Raw genomic sequence first — 25,238 nt, forward strand, 5'->3', positions numbered from 1 at the left:
TGAACTGAAACGGTATCAAAAACAGGCCCTACAAAGTGGTGACTAGCCTAATAGGTGGCAGATCAAATCAAATTTATTTGTCACATACACATGGTTAGCAGATGTTAATGCGAGTGTAGCGAAATGCTTGTGCTTCTAGTTCCGACAATGCAGTAATAACCAACAAGTAATCTAGCTAACAATTCCAAAACTACTACCTTATAGACACAAGTGTAAGGGGATAAATAATATGTACATAAAGATATATGAATGAGTGATGGTACAGAGCGGCATAGGCAAGATGCAGTAGATGGTATCGAGAACAGTATATACATATGAGATGAGTATGTAAACAAAGTGGCATAGTTTAAAGTGGCTAGTGATACATGTATTACATAAAGATGCAGTAGATGATATAGAGTACAGTATATACATATATATATGAGATGAATAATGTAGGGTATGTAAACATTATATTAAGTAGCATTGTTTAAAGTGGCTAGTGATTATATTTTATATCAATTCCCATTATTAAAGTGGCTGGAGTTGAGTCAGTGTCAGTGTGTTGGCAGCAGCCACTCAATGTTAGTGGTGGCTGTTTAACAGTCTGATGGCCTTGAGATAGAAGCTGTTTTTCAGTCTCTCGGTCCCAGCTTTGATGCACCTGTACTGACCTCGCCTTCTGGATGATAGCGGGGTGAACAGGCCGTGGCTCGGGTGGTTGTTGTCGTTGATGATCTTTATGGCCTTCCTGTGACATCGGGTGGTGTAGGTGTCCTGGAGGGCAGGTAGTTTGTCCCCGGTGATGCGTTGTGCAGACCTCACTACCCTCTGGAGAGCCTTACGGTTGTGGGCGGAGCAGTTGCCGTACCAGGCGGTGATACAGCCCGACAGGATGCTCTCGATTGTGCATCTGTAGAAGTTTGTGAGTGCTTTTGGTGACAAGCCAAATTTCTTCAGCCTCCTGAGGTAGAAGAGGCGCTGCTGCGCCTTCTTCACGATGCTGTCTGTGTGGGTGGACCAATTCAGTTTGTCTGTGATGTGTACGCCAAGGAACTAAACTTACTACCCTCTCCACTACTGTCCCATCGATGTGGATAGGGGGGTGTTCCCTCTGCTGTTTCCTGAAGTCCACAATCATCTCCTTAGTTTTGTTGACGTTGAGTGTGAGGTTATTTTCCTGACACCACACTCCGAGGTAGAGTCCTGGAGCCGACAAGGTGTAAAATGTCACTGTGCCCTTGAGCAAGGAACTTAACCCCAATAGCAAGGTGCATAAAGATGGCGGCCCTCATCGCCTCATTGGCTAAGTTCGGCGTATCGCTACTTTTATGTTTTGTTTGTTTCTTCTTGTATCGGTGTTAGCGCGGTATACAGGATCTCAATTTTAGCTCCAAGACGACGGCAATTTTTAAAAAGCGAAAAAGTAGATTGTGCTGATTTTATAGTTGCGCCATAGTTTCAGAACTCTGTAGGTGGTGTTCAAACGATGACGTCATATCTGAATTCCGCCATCTTTATGCACCTTCGTGCTCCTGGGGGCGCTGGACAATGATTGCCCCTGGCCTTGACCCCACTGCCTGAGTGTGTCTCGGGGAGATGGGATATACAAGAAACAGATGTGATAATATACCTAATATAAGCACCCCCAAATAATAATAATTATTAGTTTATTAGAGAATAACCGGAAAATATTAAGACCCTTAGATTGTATTTCTACGTTTTGTTACGTTACAGCCTTATTCTAAAATGGATCACATTGTTTTTTTCCCCCTCATCAAATCTACACACAATACCCCAAAACATGTTTTAGAAATGTTCGTAAATGTATCAAAAATAAAAACTGAAATATCACATTTACATTAAGTATTCAGTCAGTACTTTGTTGAAGGACGTTCGGCAGTGATTACAGCCTCGAGTCTTCTTGGGTATGACTCTACATGCTTGGCACACCTGTATTTGGAGAGTTTCTCCCATTCTTCTTCGGTGGGTTATCTCAAGCTCCTGTCACGTTGGATGAGAAGCGTCACTGCACAGCTATTTTCAGGTCTCTCCAGAGATCTGGTTCAAGTCCGAGCTCTTGAACCAGATCTCTGGTCTACTTAAGGACATAGAGACTTGTCCTGAAGCCACTCCTGCGTGTCTTGGCTTTGTGCTTAGGGTTGTTTTCCTCAGTCTCCCAGTCCCTTGCCCTGAAAAACATCCCCACAACATGATGCTGCCACCACCATGCTTCAGCGTAGGGATAGTGCCAGGTTTCCTCCAGAGGTGATTCTTTGCTTTCAGACCAAGGAGTTCAATCTTGGTTTTATCAGACCAGCGAATCTTGTTTCTCATGGTCTGAGTTATTTAGGTGCCTTTTGGCAAACTCAAGGCGGGCTGTCATGTAACCTTTTACTGAGCAGTGCCTTCCATCTGGCTACTCAGTGCTGCAGAGATGGTTGTCCTTCTGGAAGGTTCTCCCATCTCCACAGAGAAACTCTGGAGCTCTGTCAGTGACCATTGGGTTCTTGGTCACCTCCCTGACCAAGGCCCTTGGGCGGCCAGCTCTAAGAAGACTCTCTAGGTGGTTCCAAACCTCTTCCATTTAAGGATGATGGAGGCCAATGTTCTTAGGGACCTTCAATGCTGCAGACATGTTTATGCCTCAACACAATCCTGTCTCGGAGCCACATTGGAGAATTCCTTTGACATGGCTTGGTTTTTGCTCTGACATTCACTGTCAACTGTGGGACCTTATATAGACAGGTGTGTGCCTTTCCAAATCATGTCCAATCAATTGAATTTGCCACCACAGGTGGATTCCAATCAAGTTGTAGAAACATCTCAAGGATGATCAATGGAAACAGGATGTATCTGAGCTCAGTTTCGAGTCTCATAGCGAAGGGTCTGAATACTGATGGAAATAAAACTTTAGTTTTTAGATTAGACATTTTTCAAATATATTCAAGTCCTTTTTTCTCTTTGTCATTATTTGGTATTGTGTGTAGATTGAAAATAATTAGGGACCTATAAAATCTTTTTTTTTTGTCTGATTCGGTTGACCCCAAATTCAGTTTCTTCTGATTTGGTTTTCCGTTTTCCACTTTTTCAGGTTTTCCCTGAAAAAAAAATAGAATGTCCAATTTTGTAGTTTTTCTAATTCCTCAACAATATTTAAACCACATCAGGAGACCACCTTTTTGAGGTCTGGGAAAAATGTGTAGTTACCCTTTTAAAATGCAACTGTGCACCAACCAGAGACCCCTGTTCGGTTAGGGATGCTTCTGTAGCGCTCGTGTGATGGCAGATTTCTCAAAACAAAATGGCTACGGGATCGACGCAAATAATCCTGATCTCCTTCTGCCAGGTAGACAGGCTAATTTGTCGTCTTTTCATCTCTATAAGAAGGTTATCATTGGCATCATGGCCAACGGCTAAACCATGTATACACGAGGGCGGGAAAATGCCAATTACTGATGCATGTGGTTCATGTCTTATGATTTAACTTGGGCAAATTAATTCATTTTTCTGTTAAGTTCGATACATTTAGTTGATTTCCTACTAAGTTCAACATTTTTGAATAGTGTTGAATTCAGTTTTAATGTCTGGATTTCGTCATTGTTCTCCAACACAGAATTTATATTTTTTTAAATGTATTTATTTTTTGTTTCAATCTATTAGTAATTAGTTAGTCTAATTTGTTTCTTCTTTAGCTCCCCATCCTGTAAACTCCTTGTACTCGTCTGTCTAAAGCTCTGGTTAGCTAATGGGCTCCAGTTTCCACAACAACCGACATTAGAGAGAACTGTTCTCTGTCTGCTAATAAGTGTCTGAAAACCCCCTCTAGTCAAATGACAACTCTGCTGTATTAGACAGTTCACATTTTAGGACTAAATTGAGCAATGGAGGAAAAAGAATCTCGCCCACCATCTTACTTCACTTCTCTAATGCGCTTGCCAGTCTCAATATTGCATAAGCTGATCTCCATTTCACTTCCTCATTTCTGGTTCATGATATCTCTCTCTGGCTGACTGGTTTTACTATGGCTGCTCATGCATGTGGACACATGTCTGAACGCTCATTAATAACCAGGGGTTGGAACGTTCTGAACAGAGTCCCAATTTTTGTATTTTAATTTTCGTGCAACTTGTTCCCGAGCAGCAAAAATAAAGTTCTGAACTGGTTCGAACCCCCAAAAAAGCACCGCTTTATAGTGTTTATTTTTTTTAACCTTTTGAAATCCAAGTTTTTCACTTTTAAGTCATTAAATTACCTTACCAATCAGTGCGGATAGAGCAAGCAAGCTAGTTTAAATGCGTGATGGACAGTGTAGCCTATGGCTCAGGATTTGTCTACTTTTTGCAGGTGGGGAGAGAGCGAGAGAGGGTTGAGGAGGAGGCTTGAAGCTCTGGGGCATCTTGTTATGAAATGAAGTACACAGAATTATATCTAGGTGGAGCGGCTTCTATGGGAAAACTTTGAGCTAGCTAGCTAACAAGCTCGTGTTTCCGAAGAGGCACCAGAATTAAAAACACATCATGTCCTTCTTGCAGTTAAGAAATACAATATGAGACGTTATAACTAGGCCTATAGTATCCTTAATAACAAGCATTGAACAAGTCAACCCGTTCTTCTCAAGATCATTTTTAAATTAGCTTTCTTCTGAATCAAACTTGTAGCGTCAGTACAGTAGCCTATGATCTGGATTGGCAGGTAGCCTAAACCCACTCAAAAAAAAATTCAGCTTGCAGGAAGACACTGGAATACGTTTGAGTGAGGGCTTTGCAAACGTGTTGCGTTTTTGTTGTTTTACTAGAAGAAGAAAAAGCGCTAAACATTTTATTAACCGGTTTCTCAATTTCTGTTACGGATCATTTTCGTTCCGTTTCAGTTTATTGAAAATGTTCGTTATTTTCTGTTTCCTGAACCGGTTCTAACTTCTGTTAATAACAGAGGTTTGAGTCCCCGTCAAGGAGAGGTACGAGTCCCCGTCAAGGAGAGGTACGAGTCCCCGTCAAGGAGAGGTACGAGTCCCCGTCAAGGAGGGGTACGAGTCCCCGTCAAGGAGGGGTACGAGTCCCCGTCAAGGAGGGGTACGAGTCCCCGTCAAGGAGGGGTACGAGTCCCCGTCAAGGAGGGGTACGAGTCCCCGTCAAGGAGGGGTACGAGTCCCCGTCAAGGAGGGGTACGAGTCCCCGCCAAGGAGGGGTACATGTAGGGAGCTGCGTCTGAAACGGCACCCTGTGGGCTCTGGTCAAAAGCAGGGCACTATATACTGTGTAGGGTGCTGCGTCTGAAACGGCACCCTGTGGGCTCTGGTCAAAAGCAGGCCACTATATACTGTGTAGGGAGCCATTTCAGACAGCGCCTCTGTGTGCAGCCGAATGTTCTCAACTGTTCGTCTTGACTTATCATGCAGAAGACTGAAACAGCAGCGGTTTAACTTCCTCTTTCTGTGTGGGGAAGTTGTTGTCCACAGTGTCAATGTTTGGGTTTCATCTGTCTATCTTCCGTGGTTTTGGTGGATTTTAATGAAGTTCCTCTAAGTAGTGAGAAAGATGTGGCCACTGTTCATGACTGTCTTTCTATGAAGAGATTTTATATTGCCACCGAAATAACTTGTCATATTTCATCGTGTGGTTCTCTAGAGATTGAGACTTGCTTTGAGACTTGTTTTTGATTTGCTACAAAGATAACAAGTGATACAACAATACAGATTTTAAACAGTGTGGTTAAGTGGTACAACAAAACAGATTTTAAACGGTGTGGTTAAGTGATACAACAATACAGATTTTAAACAGTGTGGTTAAGTGATACAACAATACAGATTTTAAACAGTGTGGTTAAGTGATACAACAATACAGATTTTAAACAGTGTGGTTAAGTGATACAACAAAACAGATTTTAAACGGTGTGGTTAAGTGATACAACAATACAGATTTTAAACAGTGTGGTTAAGTGATACAACAATACAGATTTTAAACAGTGTGGTTAAGTGATACAACAATACAGATTTTAAACAGTGTGGTTAAGTGATACAACAATACAGATTTTAAACAGTGTGGTTAAGTGATACAACAAAACAGATTTTAAACAGTGTGGTTGGAAGCCTAAAGGGCTTGTAGAAAAACCACACCACAAAAATAAATATTTATTAAAATAACTAATGGAACCTACTAATTCTAAATGTAATTGATCAGTAATCACAACATTCGGTTAAAGATCTGGCTACTGACGGTTAGAAAGCAAACATTTCCATTGTTTAGTGAAGGCCGAGGTCTTCTAGGTGGAAGGGGGAAGACGAGGCTTCGCCATGAGGGATGTGGTTGAACATAACGAGAGTACACTTCGACTGGTTTCACTATTACGCAGTGAAAACGAACCTCAACGGCACACAAGACGAGATAGGAGTGCTCCCAGAACAGGAAACATAGGCTTACAGTGTGTGTGTGTGTGTGTGTGTGTGTGTGTGTGTGTGTGTGTGCACACCTCAACCTGATTTCTGTATGAAAGGAATATTGCCAGGTGTGGTTCTGTGTGAAATTGAAATGTCTGTTTCCTTCTCTCTTTCACCCCGTCTTTCAAACATTTCCCTTGTTGTATTTAACTAGCCTACATCTGGACCATCCCATTTATCACCGTACTCCTTAGTGTCATGGGAAGGAAACAGAACAGGAAGTGGATTTAACCGCCGTAGTGTTGGAAACAGACATCATTATGACGTTATCCATTGGCACACGTGTTTATTTCCCAAGCTACAGCACAATATTTAACACACAGCAGGTCTTTGAAGGACCAAAGAGATATGATACTGCTATCGTCCCGGCCAAAGATCTGTATGGCGTCGTGTTCCAGAATGCCTCCCTCTGCTTCAGAGAGTCGTCCATCTTGTTTAGTCCTGTAGTGACAGCCAAGCGGCTCCCCCCGGGGGCTTGTTTAGTCCTGTAGTGACAGCCAAGCGGCTCCCCCTGGGGGCTTGTTTAGTCCTGTAGTGACAGCCAGACGACTTCCTCCCGGGGGCTTGTTTAGTCCTGTAGTGACAGCCAGACGGCTTCCCCCCCGGGGGCTTGTTTAGTCCCGTAGTGACAGCCAGACGACTTCCAGAAGGACAACCATCCCTACAGCACTCCACCAATCAGGCATTTATGGTAGAGTGGCCAGATCAAAGCCACTGTTCAGTGAAAGGCACATGACTGCCTGCTTGGAGTTTGCCAAAAGGCAGACTCGCAGACCATGAGAACCAAGATTCTCTGGTCTGATGAAACCAAGATTAAACTCTTTGGCCTGAATGCCAAGTGTCAGTGCTGGATGAAACCTGGCACCATCCCTATGGTGAAGCATGGTGGTGGCAGCTGCAGGGACTGGGAGACTAGTCAGGATCGAGGGAAAGATGAACAGAGCAAAGTACAGAGAGATCCTTGATGAAAACCTACTCCAGAGCGCTCAGGACCTCAGACTGGGGCAGAGGTTCACCTTCCAACAGGACAACAACCCTAAGCACACAGCCAAGACAACGCAGGAGTGGCTTCGGGACAAGTCTCTGAATGTCCTTGAATGGCCCAGCCAGAGCCTGGACTTGAACCTGATCAAACATCTCTGGAGAGACCTGAAAATAGCTGTGCAGTAATGCTCCCAATCCAACCTGACAGAGCTTGAGAGGATCAACAGAGAAGATTGAGAGAGAACACAGGTGTGCCAAGCTTGTAGCGTCATACCCAAGAAGACTCAAGTCTGTAAACGCTGCCAAAGGTGCTTCAACAAAGTACTGAGTAAAGGGTCTGAATACTTATGTAAATGTGATAATTCAGTTTTATTAAACCTGTTTTTGCCTGGTCATAATGGGGGTATTTTGTGTAGATTGAAAAGAAAACATTTTAGAATAAGGATGTAACGTAACCAAATGTGGAAAAAGTCAACTGGTCTGATTTCTCTCTGATCACCGTATGCAGCCTTTGTCTTCTGAGGTGGAACCTAATCGTGCATTTCCTCTCTAAGACAGGAAATTACGTTGAAATAGTGGGGACAACTTTGTGTGTGTGGGAGGGTCCTTTTAAACATTTCTGAAGGTTATTTAATTTTCATGACGGGTGTCATGCATAACCGTTGATTACGTGGTTATACGATACTTGTGAAAGCCTAACAGTGAGAGTCAGTGGACCTCTGTCTATTCTGTTGGTCTAATACAGATGTCTTTCTGGCATTCCCAACTCTGCAAATGGTTATCCCAGGTAACCAACTGATTTCACACAGTGTTGCTAGCCCTGTTCTCTCTGTTTTCTCTCTACTCTGTGTTTTCTCTCTACTCTGTGTTTTCTCTCTACTCTGTGTTTTCTCTCTACTCTGTGTTTTCTCTCTACTCTGTGTTTTCTCTCTACTCTGTGTTTTCTCTTCTCTCTGTTTTCTCTCTACTCTCTGTTTTCTCTCTACTCTCTGTTTTCTCTCTCTCTTCTCTCTGTTTTCTCTCTTCTCTCATTAATGATATGCATGTTTCTGAACTCTGACCTCTTGATCTCATGGTTCTCTAGTTCTCTGTCAGAGGGGTGTTGCGTCACTCTTCCACCCACATTCTCTACGGTGTCCCCACTTCCTGTCTCACTGCAGATCCGGTCGCCAAGTCTCCCACGACTACTTGCTGCTTCAATGCCGTTTTTGTTTTGAGAGGATTTGGGAGGATTTGGGACAGCTGTCAGGAGATGTAGAGCTGAAGAAATACAGGCTTTGGTGTCAACTACAGTTTTGGGGTCAGATATATGTTCTCTTGGGTTAGGTGTAATCTGTAAAGTCACACCCAATTGTAACTATTCCTAGTCTTCTCTAAACTGGTCTGTCCATTCTGGGTTCAGACTGTGTGTGTGTGTGTAGCCTATACTAGTGTGTGCTGTAAGGAGGTGTAGTATTGGTGCCGGAGGGGGCCTTGCTCAGAGCTCACAGAGCATCACATTCCAAAAGCCTGATTTTTAGCAACCTGTCTGAGGGGTGAGGTTACTCCGCTATTTCTGTCTGTCGCTCTCTGTCTGTCTCAGGTAACGCTATTGCTGTTTCACTGCTTCCGAGCTCTGACCCAGATTATCTACTGGGAAGATGGAGAGACCTGTATCTACTGGGAAGATGGAGGAGGAGAGACCTGTGTCTCCTGGGAAGACGGAGGAGCAGAGACCTGTGTCTCCTGGGAAGACGGAGGAGCAGAGACCTGTGTCTCCTGGGAAGACGGAGGAGCAAAGACCTGTGTCTCCTGGGAAGACGGAGGAGCAGAGACCTGTGTCTCCTGGGAAGACGGAGGAGCAGAGACCTGCGTCTCCTGGGAAGACGGAGGAGCAGAGACCTGCGTCTCCTGGGAAGACGGAGGAGCAGAGACCTGCGTCTCCTGGGAAGACGGAGGAGCAGAGACCTGCGTCTCCTGGGAAGACGGAGGAGCAGAGACCTGCGTCTCCTGGGAAGACGGAGGAGCAGAGACCTGCGTCTCCTGGGAAGACGGAGGAGCAGAGACCTGCGTCTCCTGGGAAGACGGAGGAGCAGAGACCTGCGTCTCCTGGGAAGACGGAGGAGCAGAGACCTGCGTCTCCTGGGAAGACGGAGGAGCAGAGACCTGCGTCTCCTGGGAAGACGGAGGAGCAGAGACCTGCGTCTCCTGGGAAGACGGAGGAGCAGAGACCTGCGTCTCCTGGGAAGACGGAGGAGCAGAGACCTGCGTCTCCTGGGAAGACGGAGGAGCAGAGACCTGCGTCTCCTGGGAAGACGGAGGAGCAGAGACCTGCGTCTCCTGGGAAGACGGAGGAGCAGAGACCTGCGTCTCCTGGGAAGACGGAGGAGCAGAGACCTGCGTCTCCTGGGAAGACGGAGGAGCAGAGACCTGCGTCTCCTGGGAAGACGGAGGAGCAGAGACCTGCGTCTCCTGGGAAGACGGAGGAGCAGAGACCTGCGTCTCCTGGGAAGACGGAGGAGCAGAGACCTGCGTCTCCTGGGAAGACGGAGGAGCAGAGACCTGCGTCTCCTGGGAAGACGGAGGCTGTACACTTTGATACGTATCACGTTAACACCGTTATGCTGTAGTTTTGGTGTGCAACATTGTTGCGGTGGAAGGGGTTGCAACGCTGTGAGAACTGCTGTAGTTTTGGTGTGCAACATTGTTGCGGTGGAAGGGGTTGCAACGCTGTGAGAACTGCTGTAGTTTTGGTGTGCAACATTGTTGCGGTGGAAGGGGTTGCAACGCTGTGAGAACTGCTGTAGTTTTGGTGTGCAACATTGTTGCGGTGGAAGGGGTTGCAACGCTGTGAGAACTGCTGTAGTTTTGGTGTGCAACATTGTTGCGGTGGAAGGGGTTGCAACGCTGTGAGAACTGCTGTAGTTTTGGTGTGCAACATTGTTGCGGTGGAAGGGGTTGCAACGCTGTGAGAACTGCTGTAGTTTTGGTGTGCAACATTGTTGCGGTGGAAGGGGTTGCAACGCTGTGAGAACTGCTGTAGTTTTGGTGTGCAACATTGTTGCGGTGGAAGGGGTTGCAACGCTGTGAGAACTGCTGTAGTTTTGGTGTGCAACATTGTTGCGGTGGAAGGGGTTGCAACGCTGTGAGAACTGCTGTAGTTTTGGTGTGCAACATTGTTGCGGTGGAAGGGGTTGCAACGCTGTGAGAACTGCTGTAGTTTTGGTGTGCAACATTGTTGCGGTGGAAGGGGTTGCAACGCTGTGAGAACTGCTGTAGTTTTGATGTGCAACATTGTTGCGGTGGAAGGGGTTGCAACGCTGTGAGAACTGCTGTAGTATTGGTGTGCAACATTGTTGCGGTGGAAGGGGTTGCAACGCTGTGAGAACTGCTGTAGTTTTGGTGTGCAACATTGTTGCGGTGGAAGGGGTTGCAACGCTGTGAGAACTGCTGTAGTTTTGGTGTGCAACATTGTTGCGGTGGAAGGGGTTGCAACGCTGTGAGAACTGCTGTAGTTTTGGTGTGCAACATTGTTGCGGTGGAAGGGGTTGCAACGCTGTGAGAACTGCTGTAGTTTTGGTGTGCAACATTGTTGCGGTGGAAGGGGTTGCAACGCTGTGAGAACTGCTGTAGTTTTGGTGTGCAACATTGTTGCGGTGGAAGGGGTTGCAACGCTGTGAGAACTGCTGTAGTTTTGGTGTGCAACATTGTTGCGGTGGAAGGGGTTGCAACGCTGTGAGAACTGCTGTAGTTTTGGTGTGCAACATTGTTGCGGTGGAAGGGGTTGCAACGCTGTGAGAACTGCTGTAGTTTTGGTGTGCAACATTGTTGCGGTGGAAGGGGTTGCAACGCTGTGAGAACTGCTGTAGTTTTGGTGTGCAACATTGTTGCGGTGGAAGGGGTTGCAACGCTGTGAGAACTGCTGTAGTTTTGGTGTGCAACATTGTTGCGGTGGAAGGGGTTGCAACGCTGTGAGAACTGCTGTAGTTTTGGTGTGCAACATTGTTGCGGTGGAAGGGGTTGCAACGCTGTGAGAACTGCTGTAGTTTTGGTGTGCAACATTGTTGCGGTGGAAGGGGTTGCAACGCTGTGAGAACTGCTGTAGTTTTGGTGTGCAACATTGTTGCGGTGGAAGGGGTTGCAACGCTGTGAGAACTGCTGTAGTTTTGGTGTGCAACATTGTTGCGGTGGAAGGGGTTGCAACGCTGTGAGAACTGCTGTAGTTTTGGTGTGCAACATTGTTGCGGTGGAAGGGGTTGCAACGCTGTGAGAACTGCTGTAGTTTTGGTGTGCAACATTGTTGCGGTGGAAGGGGTTGCAACGCTGTGAGAACTGCTGTAGTTTTGGTGTGCAACATTGTTGCGGTGGAAGGGGTTGCAACGCTGTGAGAACTGCTGTAGTTTTGGTGTGCAACATTGTTGCGGTGGAAGGGGTTGCAACGCTGTGAGAACTGCTGTAGTTTTGGTGTGCAACATTGTTGCGGTGGAAGGGGTTGCAACGCTGTGAGAACTGCTGTAGTTTTGGTGTGCAACATTGTTGCGGTGGAAGGGGTTGCAACGCTGTGAGAACTGCTGTAGTTTTGGTGTGCAACATTGTTGCGGTGGAAGGGGTTGCAACGCTGTGAGAACTGCTGTAGTTTTGATGTGCAACATTGTTGCGGTGGAAGGGGTTGCAACGCTGTGAGAACTGCTGTAGTTTTGGTGTGCAACATTGTTGCGGTGGAAGGGGTTGCAACGCTGTGAGAACTGCTGTAGTTTTGGTGTGCAACATTGTTGCGGTGGAAGGGGTTGCAACGCTGTGAGAACTGCTGTAGTTTTGGTGTGCAACATTGTTGCGGTGGAAGGGGTTGCAACGCTGTGAGAACTGCTGTAGTTTTGGTGTGCAACATTGTTGCGGTGGAAGGGGTTGCAACGCTGTGAGAACTGCTGTAGTTTTGGTGTGCAACATTGTTGCGGTGGAAGGGGTTGCAACGCTGTGAGAACTGCTGTAGTTTTGGTGTGCAACATTGTTGCGGTGGAAGGGGTTGCAACGCTGTGAGAACTGCTGTAGTTTTGGTGTGCAACATTGTTGCGGTGGAAGGGGTTGCAACGCTGTGAGAACTGCTGTAGTTTTGGTGTGCAACATTGTTGCGGTGGAAGGGGTTGCAACGCTGTGAGAACTGCTGTAGTTTTGGTGTGCAACATTGTTGCGGTGGAAGGGGTTGCAACGCTGTGAGAACTGCTGTAGTTTTGGTGTGCAACATTGTTGCGGTGGAAGGGGTTGCAACGCTGTGAGAACTGCTGTAGTTTTGGTGTGCAACATTGTTGCGGTGGAAGGGGTTGCAACGCTGTGAGAACTGCTGTAGTTTTGGTGTGCAACATTGTTGCGGTGGAAGGGGTTGCAACGCTGTGAGAACTGCTGTAGTTTTGGTGTGCAACATTGTTGCGGTGGAAGGGGTTGCAACGCTGTGAGAACTGCTGTAGTTTTGGTGTGCAACATTGTTGCGGTGGAAGGGGTTGCAACGCTGTGAGAACTGCTGTAGTTTTGATGTGCAACATTGTTGCGGTGGAAGGGGTTGCAACGCTGTGAGAACTGCTGTAGTTTTGGTGTGCAACATTGTTGCGGTGGAAGGGGTTGCAACGCTGTGAGAACTGCTGTAGTTTTGGTGTGCAACATTGTTGCGGTGGAAGGGGTTGCAACGCTGTGAGAACTGCTGTAGTTTTGGTGTGCAACATTGTTGCGGTGGAAGGGGTTGCAACGCTGTGAGAACTGCTGTAGTTTTGGTGTGCAACATTGTTGCGGTGGAAGGGGTTGCAACGCTGTGAGAACTGCTGTAGTTTTGGTGTGCAACATTGTTGCGGTGGAAGGGGTTGCAACGCTGTGAGAACTGCTGTAGTTTTGGTGTGCAACATTGTTGCGGTGGAAGGGGTTGCAACGCTGTGAGAACTGCTGTAGTTTTGGTGTGCAACATTGTTGCGGTGGAAGGGGTTGCAACGCTGTGAGAACTGCTGTAGTTTTGGTGTGCAACATTGTTGCGGTGGAAGGGGTTGCAACGCTGTGAGAACTGCTGTAGTTTTGGTGTGCAACATTGTTGCGGTGGAAGGGGTTGCAACGCTGTGAGAACTGCTGTAGTTTTGGTGTGCAACATTGTTGCGGTGGAAGGGGTTGCAACGCTGTGAGAACTGCTGTAGTTTTGGTGTGCAACATTGTTGCGGTGGAAGGGGTTGCAACGCTGTGAGAACTGCTGTAGTTTTGGTGTGCAACATTGTTGCGGTGGAAGGGGTTGCAACGCTGTGAGAACTGCTGTAGTTTTGGTGTGCAACATTGTTGCGGTGGAAGGGGTTGCAACGCTGTGAGAACTGCTGTAGTTTTGGTGTGCAACATTGTTGCGGTGGAAGGGGTTGCAACGCTGTGAGAACTGCTGTAGTTTTGGTGTGCAACATTGTTGCGGTGGAAGGGGTTGCAACGCTGTGAGAACTGCTGTAGTTTTGGTGTGCAACATTGTTGCGGTGGAAGGGGTTGCAACGCTGTGAGAACTGCTGTAGTTTTGGTGTGCAACATTGTTGCGGTGGAAGGGGTTGCAACGCTGTGAGAACTGCTGTAGTTTTGGTGTGCAACATTGTTGCGGTGGAAGGGGTTGCAACGCTGTGAGAACTGCTGTAGTTTTGGTGTGCAACATTGTTGCGGTGGAAGGGGTTGCAACGCTGTGAGAACTGCTGTAGTTTTGGTGTGCAACATTGTTGCGGTGGAAGGGGTTGCAACGCTGTGAGAACTGCTGTAGTTTTGGTGTGCAACATTGTTGCGGTGGAAGGGGTTGCAACGCTGTGAGAACTGCTGTAGTTTTGGTGTGCAACATTGTTGCGGTGGAAGGGGTTGCAACGCTGTGAGAACTGCTGTAGTTTTGGTGTGCAACATTGTTGCGGTGGAAGGGGTTGCAACGCTGTGAGAACTGCTGTAGTTTTGGTGTGCAACATTGTTGCGGTGGAAGGGGTTGCAACGCTGTGAGAACTGCTGTAGTTTTGGTGTGCAACATTGTTGCGGTGGAAGGGGTTGCAACGCTGTGAGAACTGCTGTAGTTTTGGTGTGCAACATTGTTGCGGTGGAAGGGGTTGCAACGCTGTGAGAACTGCTGTAGTTTTGGTGTGCAACATTGTTGCGGTGGAAGGGGTTGCAACGCTGTGAGAACTGCTGTAGTTTTGGTGTGCAACATTGTTGCGGTGGAAGGGGTTGCAACGCTGTGAGAACTGCTGTAGTTTTGGTGTGCAACATTGTTGCGGTGGAAGGGGTTGCAACGCTGTGAGAACTGCTGTAGTTTTGGTGTGCAACATTGTTGCGGTGGAAGGGGTTGCAACGCTGTGAGAACTGCTGTAGTTTTGGTGTGCAACATTGTTGCGGTGGAAGGGGTTGCAACGCTGTGAGAACTGCTGTAGTTTTGGTGTGCAACATTGTTGCGGTGGAAGGGGTTGCAACGCTGTGAGAACTGCTGTAGTTTTGGTGTGCAACATTGTTGCGGTGGAAGGGGTTGCAACGCTGTGAGAACTGCTGTAGTTTTGGTGTGCAACATTGTTGCGGTGGAAGGGGTTGCAACGCTGTGAGAACTGCTGTAGTTTTGGTGTGCAACATTGTTGCGGTGGAAGGGGTTGCAACGCTGTGAGAACTGCTGTAGTTTTGGTGTGCAACATTGTTGCGGTGGAAGGGGTTGCAACGCTGTGAGAACTGCTGTAGTTTTGGTGTGCAACATTGTTGCGGTGGAAGGGGTTGCAACGCTGTGAGAACTGCTGTAGTTTTGGTGTGCAACATTGTTGCGGTGGAAGGGGTTGCAACGCTGTGAGAACTGCTGTAGTTTTGGTGTGCAACATTGTTGCGGTGGAAGGGGTTGCAACGCTGTGAGAACTGCTGTAGTTTTGGTGTGCAACATTGTTGCGGTGGAAGGGGTTGCAACGCTGTGAGAACTGCTGTAGTTTTGGTGTGCAACATTGTTGCGGTGGAAGGGGTTGCAACGCTGTGAGAACTGCTGTAGTTTTGGTGTGCAACATTGTTGCGGTGGAAGGGGTTGCAACGCTGTGAGAACTGCTGTAGTTTTGGTGTGCAACATTGTTGCGGTGGAAGGGGTTGCAACGCTGTGAGAACTGCTGTAGTTTTGGTGTGCAACATTGTTGCGGTGGAAGGGGTTGCAACGCTGTGAGAACTGCTGTAGTTTTGGTGTGCAACATTGTTGCGGTGGAAGGGGTTGCAACGCTGTGAGAACTGCTGTAGTTTTGGTGTGCAACATTGTTGCGGTGGAAGGGGTTGCAACGCTGTGAGAACTGCTGTAGTTTTGGTGTGCAACATTGTTGCGGTGGAAGGGGTTGCAACGCTGTGAGAACTGCTGTAGTTTTGGTGTGCAACATTGTTGCGGTGGAAGGGGTTGCAACGCTGTGAGAACTGCTGTAGTTTTGGTGTGCAACATTGTTGCGGTGGAAGGGGTTGCAACGCTGTGAGAACTGCTGTAGTTTTGGTGTGCAACATTGTTGCGGTGGAAGGGGTTGCAACGCTGTGAGAACTGCTGTAGTTTTGGTGTGCAACATTGTTGCGGTGGAAGGGGTTGCAACGCTGTGAGAACTGCTGTAGTTTTGGTGTGCAACATTGTTGCGGTGGAAGGGGTTGCAACGCTGTGAGAACTGCTGTAGTTTTGGTGTGCAACATTGTTGCGGTGGAAGGGGTTGCAACGCTGTGAGAACTGCTGTAGTTTTGGTGTGCAACATTGTTGCGGTGGAAGGGGTTGCAACGCTGTGAGAACTGCTGTAGTTTTGGTGTGCAACATTGTTGCGGTGGAAGGGGTTGCAACGCTGTGAGAACTGCTGTAGTTTTGGTGTGCAACATTGTTGCGGTGGAAGGGGTTGCAACGCTGTGAGAACTGCTGTAGTTTTGGTGTGCAACATTGTTGCGGTGGAAGGGGTTGCAACGCTGTGAGAACTGCTGTAGTTTTGGTGTGCAACATTGTTGCGGTGGAAGGGGTTGCAACGCTGTGAGAACTGCTGTAGTTTTGGTGTGCAACATTGTTGCGGTGGAAGGGGTTGCAACGCTGTGAGAACTGCTGTAGTTTTGGTGTGCAACATTGTTGCGGTGGAAGGGGTTGCAACGCTGTGAGAACTGCTGTAGTTTTGGTGTGCAACATTGTTGCGGTGGAAGGGGTTGCAACGCTGTGAGAACTGCTGTAGTTTTGGTGTGCAACATTGTTGCGGTGGAAGGGGTTGCAACGCTGTGAGAACTGCTGTAGTTTTGGTGTGCAACATTGTTGCGGTGGAAGGGGTTGCAACGCTGTGAGAACTGCTGTAGTTTTGGTGTGCAACATTGTTGCGGTGGAAGGGGTTGCAACGCTGTGAGAACTGCTGTAGTTTTGGTGTGCAACATTGTTGCGGTGGAAGGGGTTGCAACGCTGTGAGAACTGCTGTAGTTTTGGTGTGCAACATTGTTGCGGTGGAAGGGGTTGCAACGCTGTGAGAACTGCTGTAGTTTTGGTGTGCAACATTGTTGCGGTGGAAGGGGTTGCAACGCTGTGAGAACTGCTGTAGTTTTGGTGTGCAACATTGTTGCGGTGGAAGGGGTTGCAACGCTGTGAGAACTGCTGTAGTTTTGGTGTGCAACATTGTTGCGGTGGAAGGGGTTGCAACGCTGTGAGAACTGCTGTAGTTTTGGTGTGCAACATTGTTGCGGTGGAAGGGGTTGCAACGCTGTGAGAACTGCTGTAGTTTTGGTGTGCAACATTGTTGCGGTGGAAGGGGTTGCAACGCTGTGAGAACTGCTGTAGTTTTGGTGTGCAACATTGTTGCGGTGGAAGGGGTTGCAACGCTGTGAGAACTGCTGTAGTTTTGGTGTGCAACATTGTTGCGGTGGAAGGGGTTGCAACGCTGTGAGAACTGCTGTAGTTTTGGTGTGCAACATTGTTGCGGTGGAAGGGGTTGCAACGCTGTGAGAACTGCTGTAGTTTTGGTGTGCAACATTGTTGCGGTGGAAGGGGTTGCAACGCTGTGAGAACTGCTGTAGTTTTGGTGTGCAACATTGTTGCGGTGGAAGGGGTTGCAACGCTGTGAGAACTGCTGTAGTTTTGGTGTGCAACATTGTTGCGGTGGAAGGGGTTGCAACGCTGTGAGAACTGCTGTAGTTTTGGTGTGCAACATTGTTGCGGTGGAAGGGGTTGCAACGCTGTGAGAACTGCTGTAGTTTTGGTGTGCAACATTGTTGCGGTGGAAGGGGTTGCAACGCTGTGAGAACTGCTGTAGTTTTGGTGTGCAACATTGTTGCGGTGGAAGGGGTTGCAACGCTGTGAGAACTGCTGTAGTTTTGGTGTGCAACATTGTTGCGGTGGAAGGGGTTGCAACGCTGTGAGAACTGCTGTAGTTTTGGTGTGCAACATTGTTGCGGTGGAAGGGGTTGCAACGCTGTGAGAACTGCTGTAGTTTTGGTGTGCAACATTGTTGCGGTGGAAGGGGTTGCAACGCTGTGAGAACTGCTGTAGTTTTGGTGTGCAACATTGTTGCGGTGGAAGGGGTTGCAACGCTGTGAGAACTGCTGTAGTTTTGGTGTGCAACATTGTTGCGGTGGAAGGGGTTGCAACGCTGTGAGAACTGCTGTAGTTTTGGTGTGCAACATTGTTGCGGTGGAAGGGGTTGCAACGCTGTGAGAACTGCTGTAGTTTTGGTGTGCAACATTGTTGCGGTGGAAGGGGTTGCAACGCTGTGAGAACTGCTGTAGTTTTGGTGTGCAACATTGTTGCGGTGGAAGGGGTTGCAACGCTGTGAGAACTGCTGTAGTTTTGGTGTGCAACATTGTTGCGGTGGAAGGGGTTGCAACGCTGTGAGAACTGCTGTAGTTTTGGTGTGCAACATTGTTGCGGTGGAAGGGGTTGCAACGCTGTGAGAACTGCTGTAGTTTTGGTGTGCAACATTGTTGCGGTGGAAGGGGTTGCAACGCTGTGAGAACTGCTGTAGTTTTGGTGTGCAACATTGTTGCGGTGGAAGGGGTTGCAACGCTGTGAGAACTGCTGTAGTTTTGGTGTGCAACATTGTTGCGGTGGAAGGGGTTGCAACGCTGTGAGAACTGCTGTAGTTTTGGTGTGCAACATTGTTGCGGTGGAAGGGGTTGCAACGCTGTGAGAACTGCTGTAGTTTTGGTGTGCAACATTGTTGCGGTGGAAGGGGTTGCAACGCTGTGAGAACTGCTGTAGTTTTGGTGTGCAACATTGTTGCGGTGGAAGGGGTTGCAACGCTGTGAGAACTGCTGTAGTTTTGGTGTGCAACATTGTTGCGGTGGAAGGGGTTGCAACGCTGTGAGAACTGCTGTAGTTTTGGTGTGCAACATTGTTGCGGTGGAAGGGGTTGCAACGCTGTGAGAACTGCTGTAGTTTTGGTGTGCAACATTGTTGCGGTGGAAGGGGTTGCAACGCTGTGAGAACTGCTGTAGTTTTGGTGTGCAACATTGTTGCGGTGGAAGGGGTTGCAACGCTGTGAGAACTGCTGTAGTTTTGGTGTGCAACATTGTTGCGGTGGAAGGGGTTGCAACGCTGTGAGAACTGCTGTAGTTTTGGTGTGCAACATTGTTGCGGTGGAAGGGGTTGCAACGCTGTGAGAACTGCTGTAGTTTTGGTGTGCAACATTGTTGCGGTGGAAGGGGTTGCAACGCTGTGAGAACTGCTGTAGTTTTGGTGTGCAACATTGTTGCGGTGGAAGGGGTTGCAACGCTGTGAGAACTGCTGTAGTTTTGGTGTGCAACATTGTTGCGGTGGAAGGGGTTGCAACGCTGTGAGAACTGCTGTAGTTTTGGTGTGCAACATTGTTGCGGTGGAAGGGGTTGCAACGCTGTGAGAACTGCTGTAGTTTTGGTGTGCAACATTGTTGCGGTGGAAGGGGTTGCAACGCTGTGAGAACTGCTGTAGTTTTGGTGTGCAACATTGTTGCGGTGGAAGGGGTTGCAACGCTGTGAGAACTGCTGTAGTTTTGGTGTGCAACATTGTTGCGGTGGAAGGGGTTGCAACGCTGTGAGAACTGCTGTAGTTTTGGTGTGCAACATTGTTGCGGTGGAAGGGGTTGCAACGCTGTGAGAACTGCTGTAGTTTTGGTGTGCAACATTGTTGCGGTGGAAGGGGTTGCAACGCTGTGAGAACTGCTGTAGTTTTGGTGTGCAACATTGTTGCGGTGGAAGGGGTTGCAACGCTGTGAGAACTGCTGTAGTTTTGGTGTGCAACATTGTTGCGGTGGAAGGGGTTGCAACGCTGTGAGAACTGCTGTAGTTTTGGTGTGCAACATTGTTGCGGTGGAAGGGGTTGCAACGCTGTGAGAACTGCTGTAGTTTTGGTGTGCAACATTGTTGCGGTGGAAGGGGTTGCAACGCTGTGAGAACTGCTGTAGTTTTGGTGTGCAACATTGTTGCGGTGGAAGGGGTTGCAACGCTGTGAGAACTGCTGTAGTTTTGGTGTGCAACATTGTTGCGGTGGAAGGGGTTGCAACGCTGTGAGAACTGCTGTAGTTTTGGTGTGCAACATTGTTGCGGTGGAAGGGGTTGCAACGCTGTGAGAACTGCTGTAGTTTTGGTGTGCAACATTGTTGCGGTGGAAGGGGTTGCAACGCTGTGAGAACTGCTGTAGTTTTGGTGTGCAACATTGTTGCGGTGGAAGGGGTTGCAACGCTGTGAGAACTGCTGTAGTTTTGGTGTGCAACATTGTTGCGGTGGAAGGGGTTGCAACGCTGTGAGAACTGCTGTAGTTTTGGTGTGCAACATTGTTGCGGTGGAAGGGGTTGCAACGCTGTGAGAACTGCTGTAGTTTTGGTGTGCAACATTGTTGCGGTGGAAGGGGTTGCAACGCTGTGAGAACTGCTGTAGTTTTGGTGTGCAACATTGTTGCGGTGGAAGGGGTTGCAACGCTGTGAGAACTGCTGTAGTTTTGGTGTGCAACATTGTTGCGGTGGAAGGGGTTGCAACGCTGTGAGAACTGCTGTAGTTTTGGTGTGCAACATTGTTGCGGTGGAAGGGGTTGCAACGCTGTGAGAACTGCTGTAGTTTTGGTGTGCAACATTGTTGCGGTGGAAGGGGTTGCAACGCTGTGAGAACTGCTGTAGTTTTGGTGTGCAACATTGTTGCGGTGGAAGGGGTTGCAACGCTGTGAGAACTGCTGTAGTTTTGGTGTGCAACATTGTTGCGGTGGAAGGGGTTGCAACGCTGTGAGAACTGCTGTAGTTTTGGTGTGCAACATTGTTGCGGTGGAAGGGGTTGCAACGCTGTGAGAACTGCTGTAGTTTTGGTGTGCAACATTGTTGCGGTGGAAGGGGTTGCAACGCTGTGAGAACTGCTGTAGTTTTGGTGTGCAACATTGTTGCGGTGGAAGGGGTTGCAACGCTGTGAGAACTGCTGTAGTTTTGGTGTGCAACATTGTTGCGGTGGAAGGGGTTGCAACGCTGTGAGAACTGCTGTAGTTTTGGTGTGCAACATTGTTGCGGTGGAAGGGGTTGCAACGCTGTGAGAACTGCTGTAGTTTTGGTGTGCAACATTGTTGCGGTGGAAGGGGTTGCAACGCTGTGAGAACTGCTGTAGTTTTGGTGTGCAACATTGTTGCGGTGGAAGGGGTTGCAACGCTGTGAGAACTGCTGTAGTTTTGGTGTGCAACATTGTTGCGGTGGAAGGGGTTGCAACGCTGTGAGAACTGCTGTAGTTTTGGTGTGCAACATTGTTGCGGTGGAAGGGGTTGCAACGCTGTGAGAACTGCTGTAGTTTTGGTGTGCAACATTGTTGCGGTGGAAGGGGTTGCAACGCTGTGAGAACTGCTGTAGTTTTGGTGTGCAACATTGTTGCGGTGGAAGGGGTTGCAACGCTGTGAGAACTGCTGTAGTTTTGGTGTGCAACATTGTTGCGGTGGAAGGGGTTGCAACGCTGTGAGAACTGCTGTAGTTTTGGTGTGCAACATTGTTGCGGTGGAAGGGGTTGCAACGCTGTGAGAACTGCTGTAGTTTTGGTGTGCAACATTGTTGCGGTGGAAGGGGTTGCAACGCTGTGAGAACTGCTGTAGTTTTGGTGTGCAACATTGTTGCGGTGGAAGGGGTTGCAACGCTGTGAGAACTGCTGTAGTTTTGGTGTGCAACATTGTTGCGGTGGAAGGGGTTGCAACGCTGTGAGAACTGCTGTAGTTTTGGTGTGCAACATTGTTGCGGTGGAAGGGGTTGCAACGCTGTGAGAACTGCTGTAGTTTTGGTGTGCAACATTGTTGCGGTGGAAGGGGTTGCAACGCTGTGAGAACTGCTGTAGTTTTGGTGTGCAACATTGTTGCGGTGGAAGGGGTTGCAACGCTGTGAGAACTGCTGTAGTTTTGGTGTGCAACATTGTTGCGGTGGAAGGGGTTGCAACGCTGTGAGAACTGCTGTAGTTTTGGTGTGCAACATTGTTGCGGTGGAAGGGGTTGCAACGCTGTGAGAACTGCTGTAGTTTTGGTGTGCAACATTGTTGCGGTGGAAGGGGTTGCAACGCTGTGAGAACTGCTGTAGTTTTGGTGTGCAACATTGTTGCGGTGGAAGGGGTTGCAACGCTGTGAGAACTGCTGTAGTTTTGGTGTGCAACATTGTTGCGGTGGAAGGGGTTGCAACGCTGTGAGAACTGCTGTAGTTTTGGTGTGCAACATTGTTGCGGTGGAAGGGGTTGCAACGCTGTGAGAACTGCTGTAGTTTTGGTGTGCAACATTGTTGCGGTGGAAGGGGTTGCAACGCTGTGAGAACTGCTGTAGTTTTGGTGTGCAACATTGTTGCGGTGGAAGGGGTTGCAACGCTGTGAGAACTGCTGTAGTTTTGGTGTGCAACATTGTTGCGGTGGAAGGGGTTGCAACGCTGTGAGAACTGCTGTAGTTTTGGTGTGCAACATTGTTGCGGTGGAAGGGGTTGCAACGCTGTGAGAACTGCTGTAGTTTTGGTGTGCAACATTGTTGCGGTGGAAGGGGTTGCAACGCTGTGAGAACTGCTGTAGTTTTGGTGTGCAACATTGTTGCGGTGGAAGGGGTTGCAACGCTGTGAGAACTGCTGTAGTTTTGGTGTGCAACATTGTTGCGGTGGAAGGGGTTGCAACGCTGTGAGAACTGCTGTAGTTTTGGTGTGCAACATTGTTGCGGTGGAAGGGGTTGCAACGCTGTGAGAACTGCTGTAGTTTTGGTGTGCAACATTGTTGCGGTGGAAGGGGTTGCAACGCTGTGAGAACTGCTGTAGTTTTGGTGTGCAACATTGTTGCGGTGGAAGGGGTTGCAACGCTGTGAGAACTGCTGTAGTTTTGGTGTGCAACATTGTTGCGGTGGAAGGGGTTGCAACGCTGTGAGAACTGCTGTAGTTTTGGTGTGCAACATTGTTGCGGTGGAAGGGGTTGCAACGCTGTGAGAACTGCTGTAGTTTTGGTGTGCAACATTGTTGCGGTGGAAGGGGTTGCAACGCTGTGAGAACTGCTGTAGTTTTGGTGTGCAACATTGTTGCGGTGGAAGGGGTTGCAACGCTGTGAGAACTGCTGTAGTTTTGGTGTGCAACATTGTTGCGGTGGAAGGGGTTGCAACGCTGTGAGAACTGCTGTAGTTTTGGTGTGCAACATTGTTGCGGTGGAAGGGGTTGCAACGCTGTGAGAACTGCTGTAGTTTTGGTGTGCAACATTGTTGCGGTGGAAGGGGTTGCAACGCTGTGAGAACTGCTGTAGTTTTGGTGTGCAACATTGTTGCGGTGGAAGGGGTTGCAACGCTGTGAGAACTGCTGTAGTTTTGGTGTGCAACATTGTTGCGGTGGAAGGGGTTGCAACGCTGTGAGAACTGCTGTAGTTTTGGTGTGCAACATTGTTGCGGTGGAAGGGGTTGCAACGCTGTGAGAACTGCTGTAGTTTTGGTGTGCAACATTGTTGCGGTGGAAGGGGTTGCAACGCTGTGAGAACTGCTGTAGTTTTGGTGTGCAACATTGTTGCGGTGGAAGGGGTTGCAACGCTGTGAGAACTGCTGTAGTTTTGGTGTGCAACATTGTTGCGGTGGAAGGGGTTGCAACGCTGTGAGAACTGCTGTAGTTTTGGTGTGCAACATTGTTGCGGTGGAAGGGGTTGCAACGCTGTGAGAACTGCTGTAGTTTTGGTGTGCAACATTGTTGCGGTGGAAGGGGTTGCAACGCTGTGAGAACTGCTGTAGTTTTGGTGTGCAACATTGTTGCGGTGGAAGGGGTTGCAACGCTGTGAGAACTGCTGTAGTTTTGGTGTGCAACATTGTTGCGGTGGAAGGGGTTGCAACGCTGTGAGAACTGCTGTAGTTTTGGTGTGCAACATTGTTGCGGTGGAAGGGGTTGCAACGCTGTGAGAACTGCTGTAGTTTTGGTGTGCAACATTGTTGCGGTGGAAGGGGTTGCAACGCTGTGAGAACTGCTGTAGTTTTGGTGTGCAACATTGTTGCGGTGGAAGGGGTTGCAACGCTGTGAGAACTGCTGTAGTTTTGGTGTGCAACATTGTTGCGGTGGAAGGGGTTGCAACGCTGTGAGAACTGCTGTAGTTTTGGTGTGCAACATTGTTGCGGTGGAAGGGGTTGCAACGCTGTGAGAACTGCTGTAGTTTTGGTGTGCAACATTGTTGCGGTGGAAGGGGTTGCAACGCTGTGAGAACTGCTGTAGTTTTGGTGTGCAACATTGTTGCGGTGGAAGGGGTTGCAACGCTGTGAGAACTGCTGTAGTTTTGGTGTGCAACATTGTTGCGGTGGAAGGGGTTGCAACGCTGTGAGAACTGCTGTAGTTTTGGTGTGCAACATTGTTGCGGTGGAAGGGGTTGCAACGCTGTGAGAACTGCTGTAGTTTTGGTGTGCAACATTGTTGCGGTGGAAGGGGTTGCAACGCTGTGAGAACTGCTGTAGTTTTGGTGTGCAACATTGTTGCGGTGGAAGGGGTTGCAACGCTGTGAGAACTGCTGTAGTTTTGGTGTGCAACATTGTTGCGGTGGAAGGGGTTGCAACGCTGTGAGAACTGCTGTAGTTTTGGTGTGCAACATTGTTGCGGTGGAAGGGGTTGCAACGCTGTGAGAACTGCTGTAGTTTTGGTGTGCAACATTGTTGCGGTGGAAGGGGTTGCAACGCTGTGAGAACTGCTGTAGTTTTGGTGTGCAACATTGTTGCGGTGGAAGGGGTTGCAACGCTGTGAGAACTGCTGTAGTTTTGGTGTGCAACATTGTTGCGGTGGAAGGGGTTGCAACGCTGTGAGAACTGCTGTAGTTTTGGTGTGCAACATTGTTGCGGTGGAAGGGGTTGCAACGCTGTGAGAACTGCTGTAGTTTTGGTGTGCAACATTGTTGCGGTGGAAGGGGTTGCAACGCTGTGAGAACTGCTGTAGTTTTGGTGTGCAACATTGTTGCGGTGGAAGGGGTTGCAACGCTGTGAGAACTGCTGTAGTTTTGGTGTGCAACATTGTTGCGGTGGAAGGGGTTGCAACGCTGTGAGAACTGCTGTAGTTTTGGTGTGCAACATTGTTGCGGTGGAAGGGGTTGCAACGCTGTGAGAACTGCTGTAGTTTTGGTGTGCAACATTGTTGCGGTGGAAGGGGTTGCAACGCTGTGAGAACTGCTGTAGTTTTGGTGTGCAACATTGTTGCGGTGGAAGGGGTTGCAACGCTGTGAGAACTGCTGTAGTTTTGGTGTGCAACATTGTTGCGGTGGAAGGGGTTGCAACGCTGTGAGAACTGCTGTAGTTTTGGTGTGCAACATTGTTGCGGTGGAAGGGGTTGCAACGCTGTGAGAACTGCTGTAGTTTTGGTGTGCAACATTGTTGCGGTGGAAGGGGTTGCAACGCTGTGAGAACTGCTGTAGTTTTGGTGTGCAACATTGTTGCGGTGGAAGGGGTTGCAACGCTGTGAGAACTGCTGTAGTTTTG

At 48.5% G+C, this 25,238-nt stretch overlaps 1 protein-coding gene across 3 annotated transcripts in view; it reads left to right on the forward strand.

Moving 5' to 3' along the window:
• Window positions 1-25,238, forward strand: part of LOC110490874 (SH2/SH3 adapter protein Nck1) — a 64,971-nt gene that overhangs the window by 6,624 nt on the left and 33,109 nt on the right. The window contains exon 2 of one of the 3 annotated variants that reach the window (XM_090199226.1): window positions 8,985-11,037. The exons of the other annotated variants lie outside the window; for them this stretch is intronic. Coding sequence (XP_090055352.1) covers window positions 9,043-10,011 — 969 coding nt within the window. The 5' untranslated portion in view covers window positions 8,985-9,042 and the 3' untranslated portion in view covers window positions 10,012-11,037. Of the gene's footprint in view, window positions 1-8,984; window positions 11,038-25,238 lie in introns of those variants that run through there. 3 annotated transcript variants of the gene reach the window in all.

This window comes from Oncorhynchus mykiss, chromosome 15 (assembly GCF_057628025.1).
Source record: "Oncorhynchus mykiss isolate SJ-2025 chromosome 15, ASM5762802v1, whole genome shotgun sequence".
NCBI lineage: Eukaryota > Metazoa > Chordata > Actinopteri > Salmoniformes > Salmonidae > Oncorhynchus > Oncorhynchus mykiss.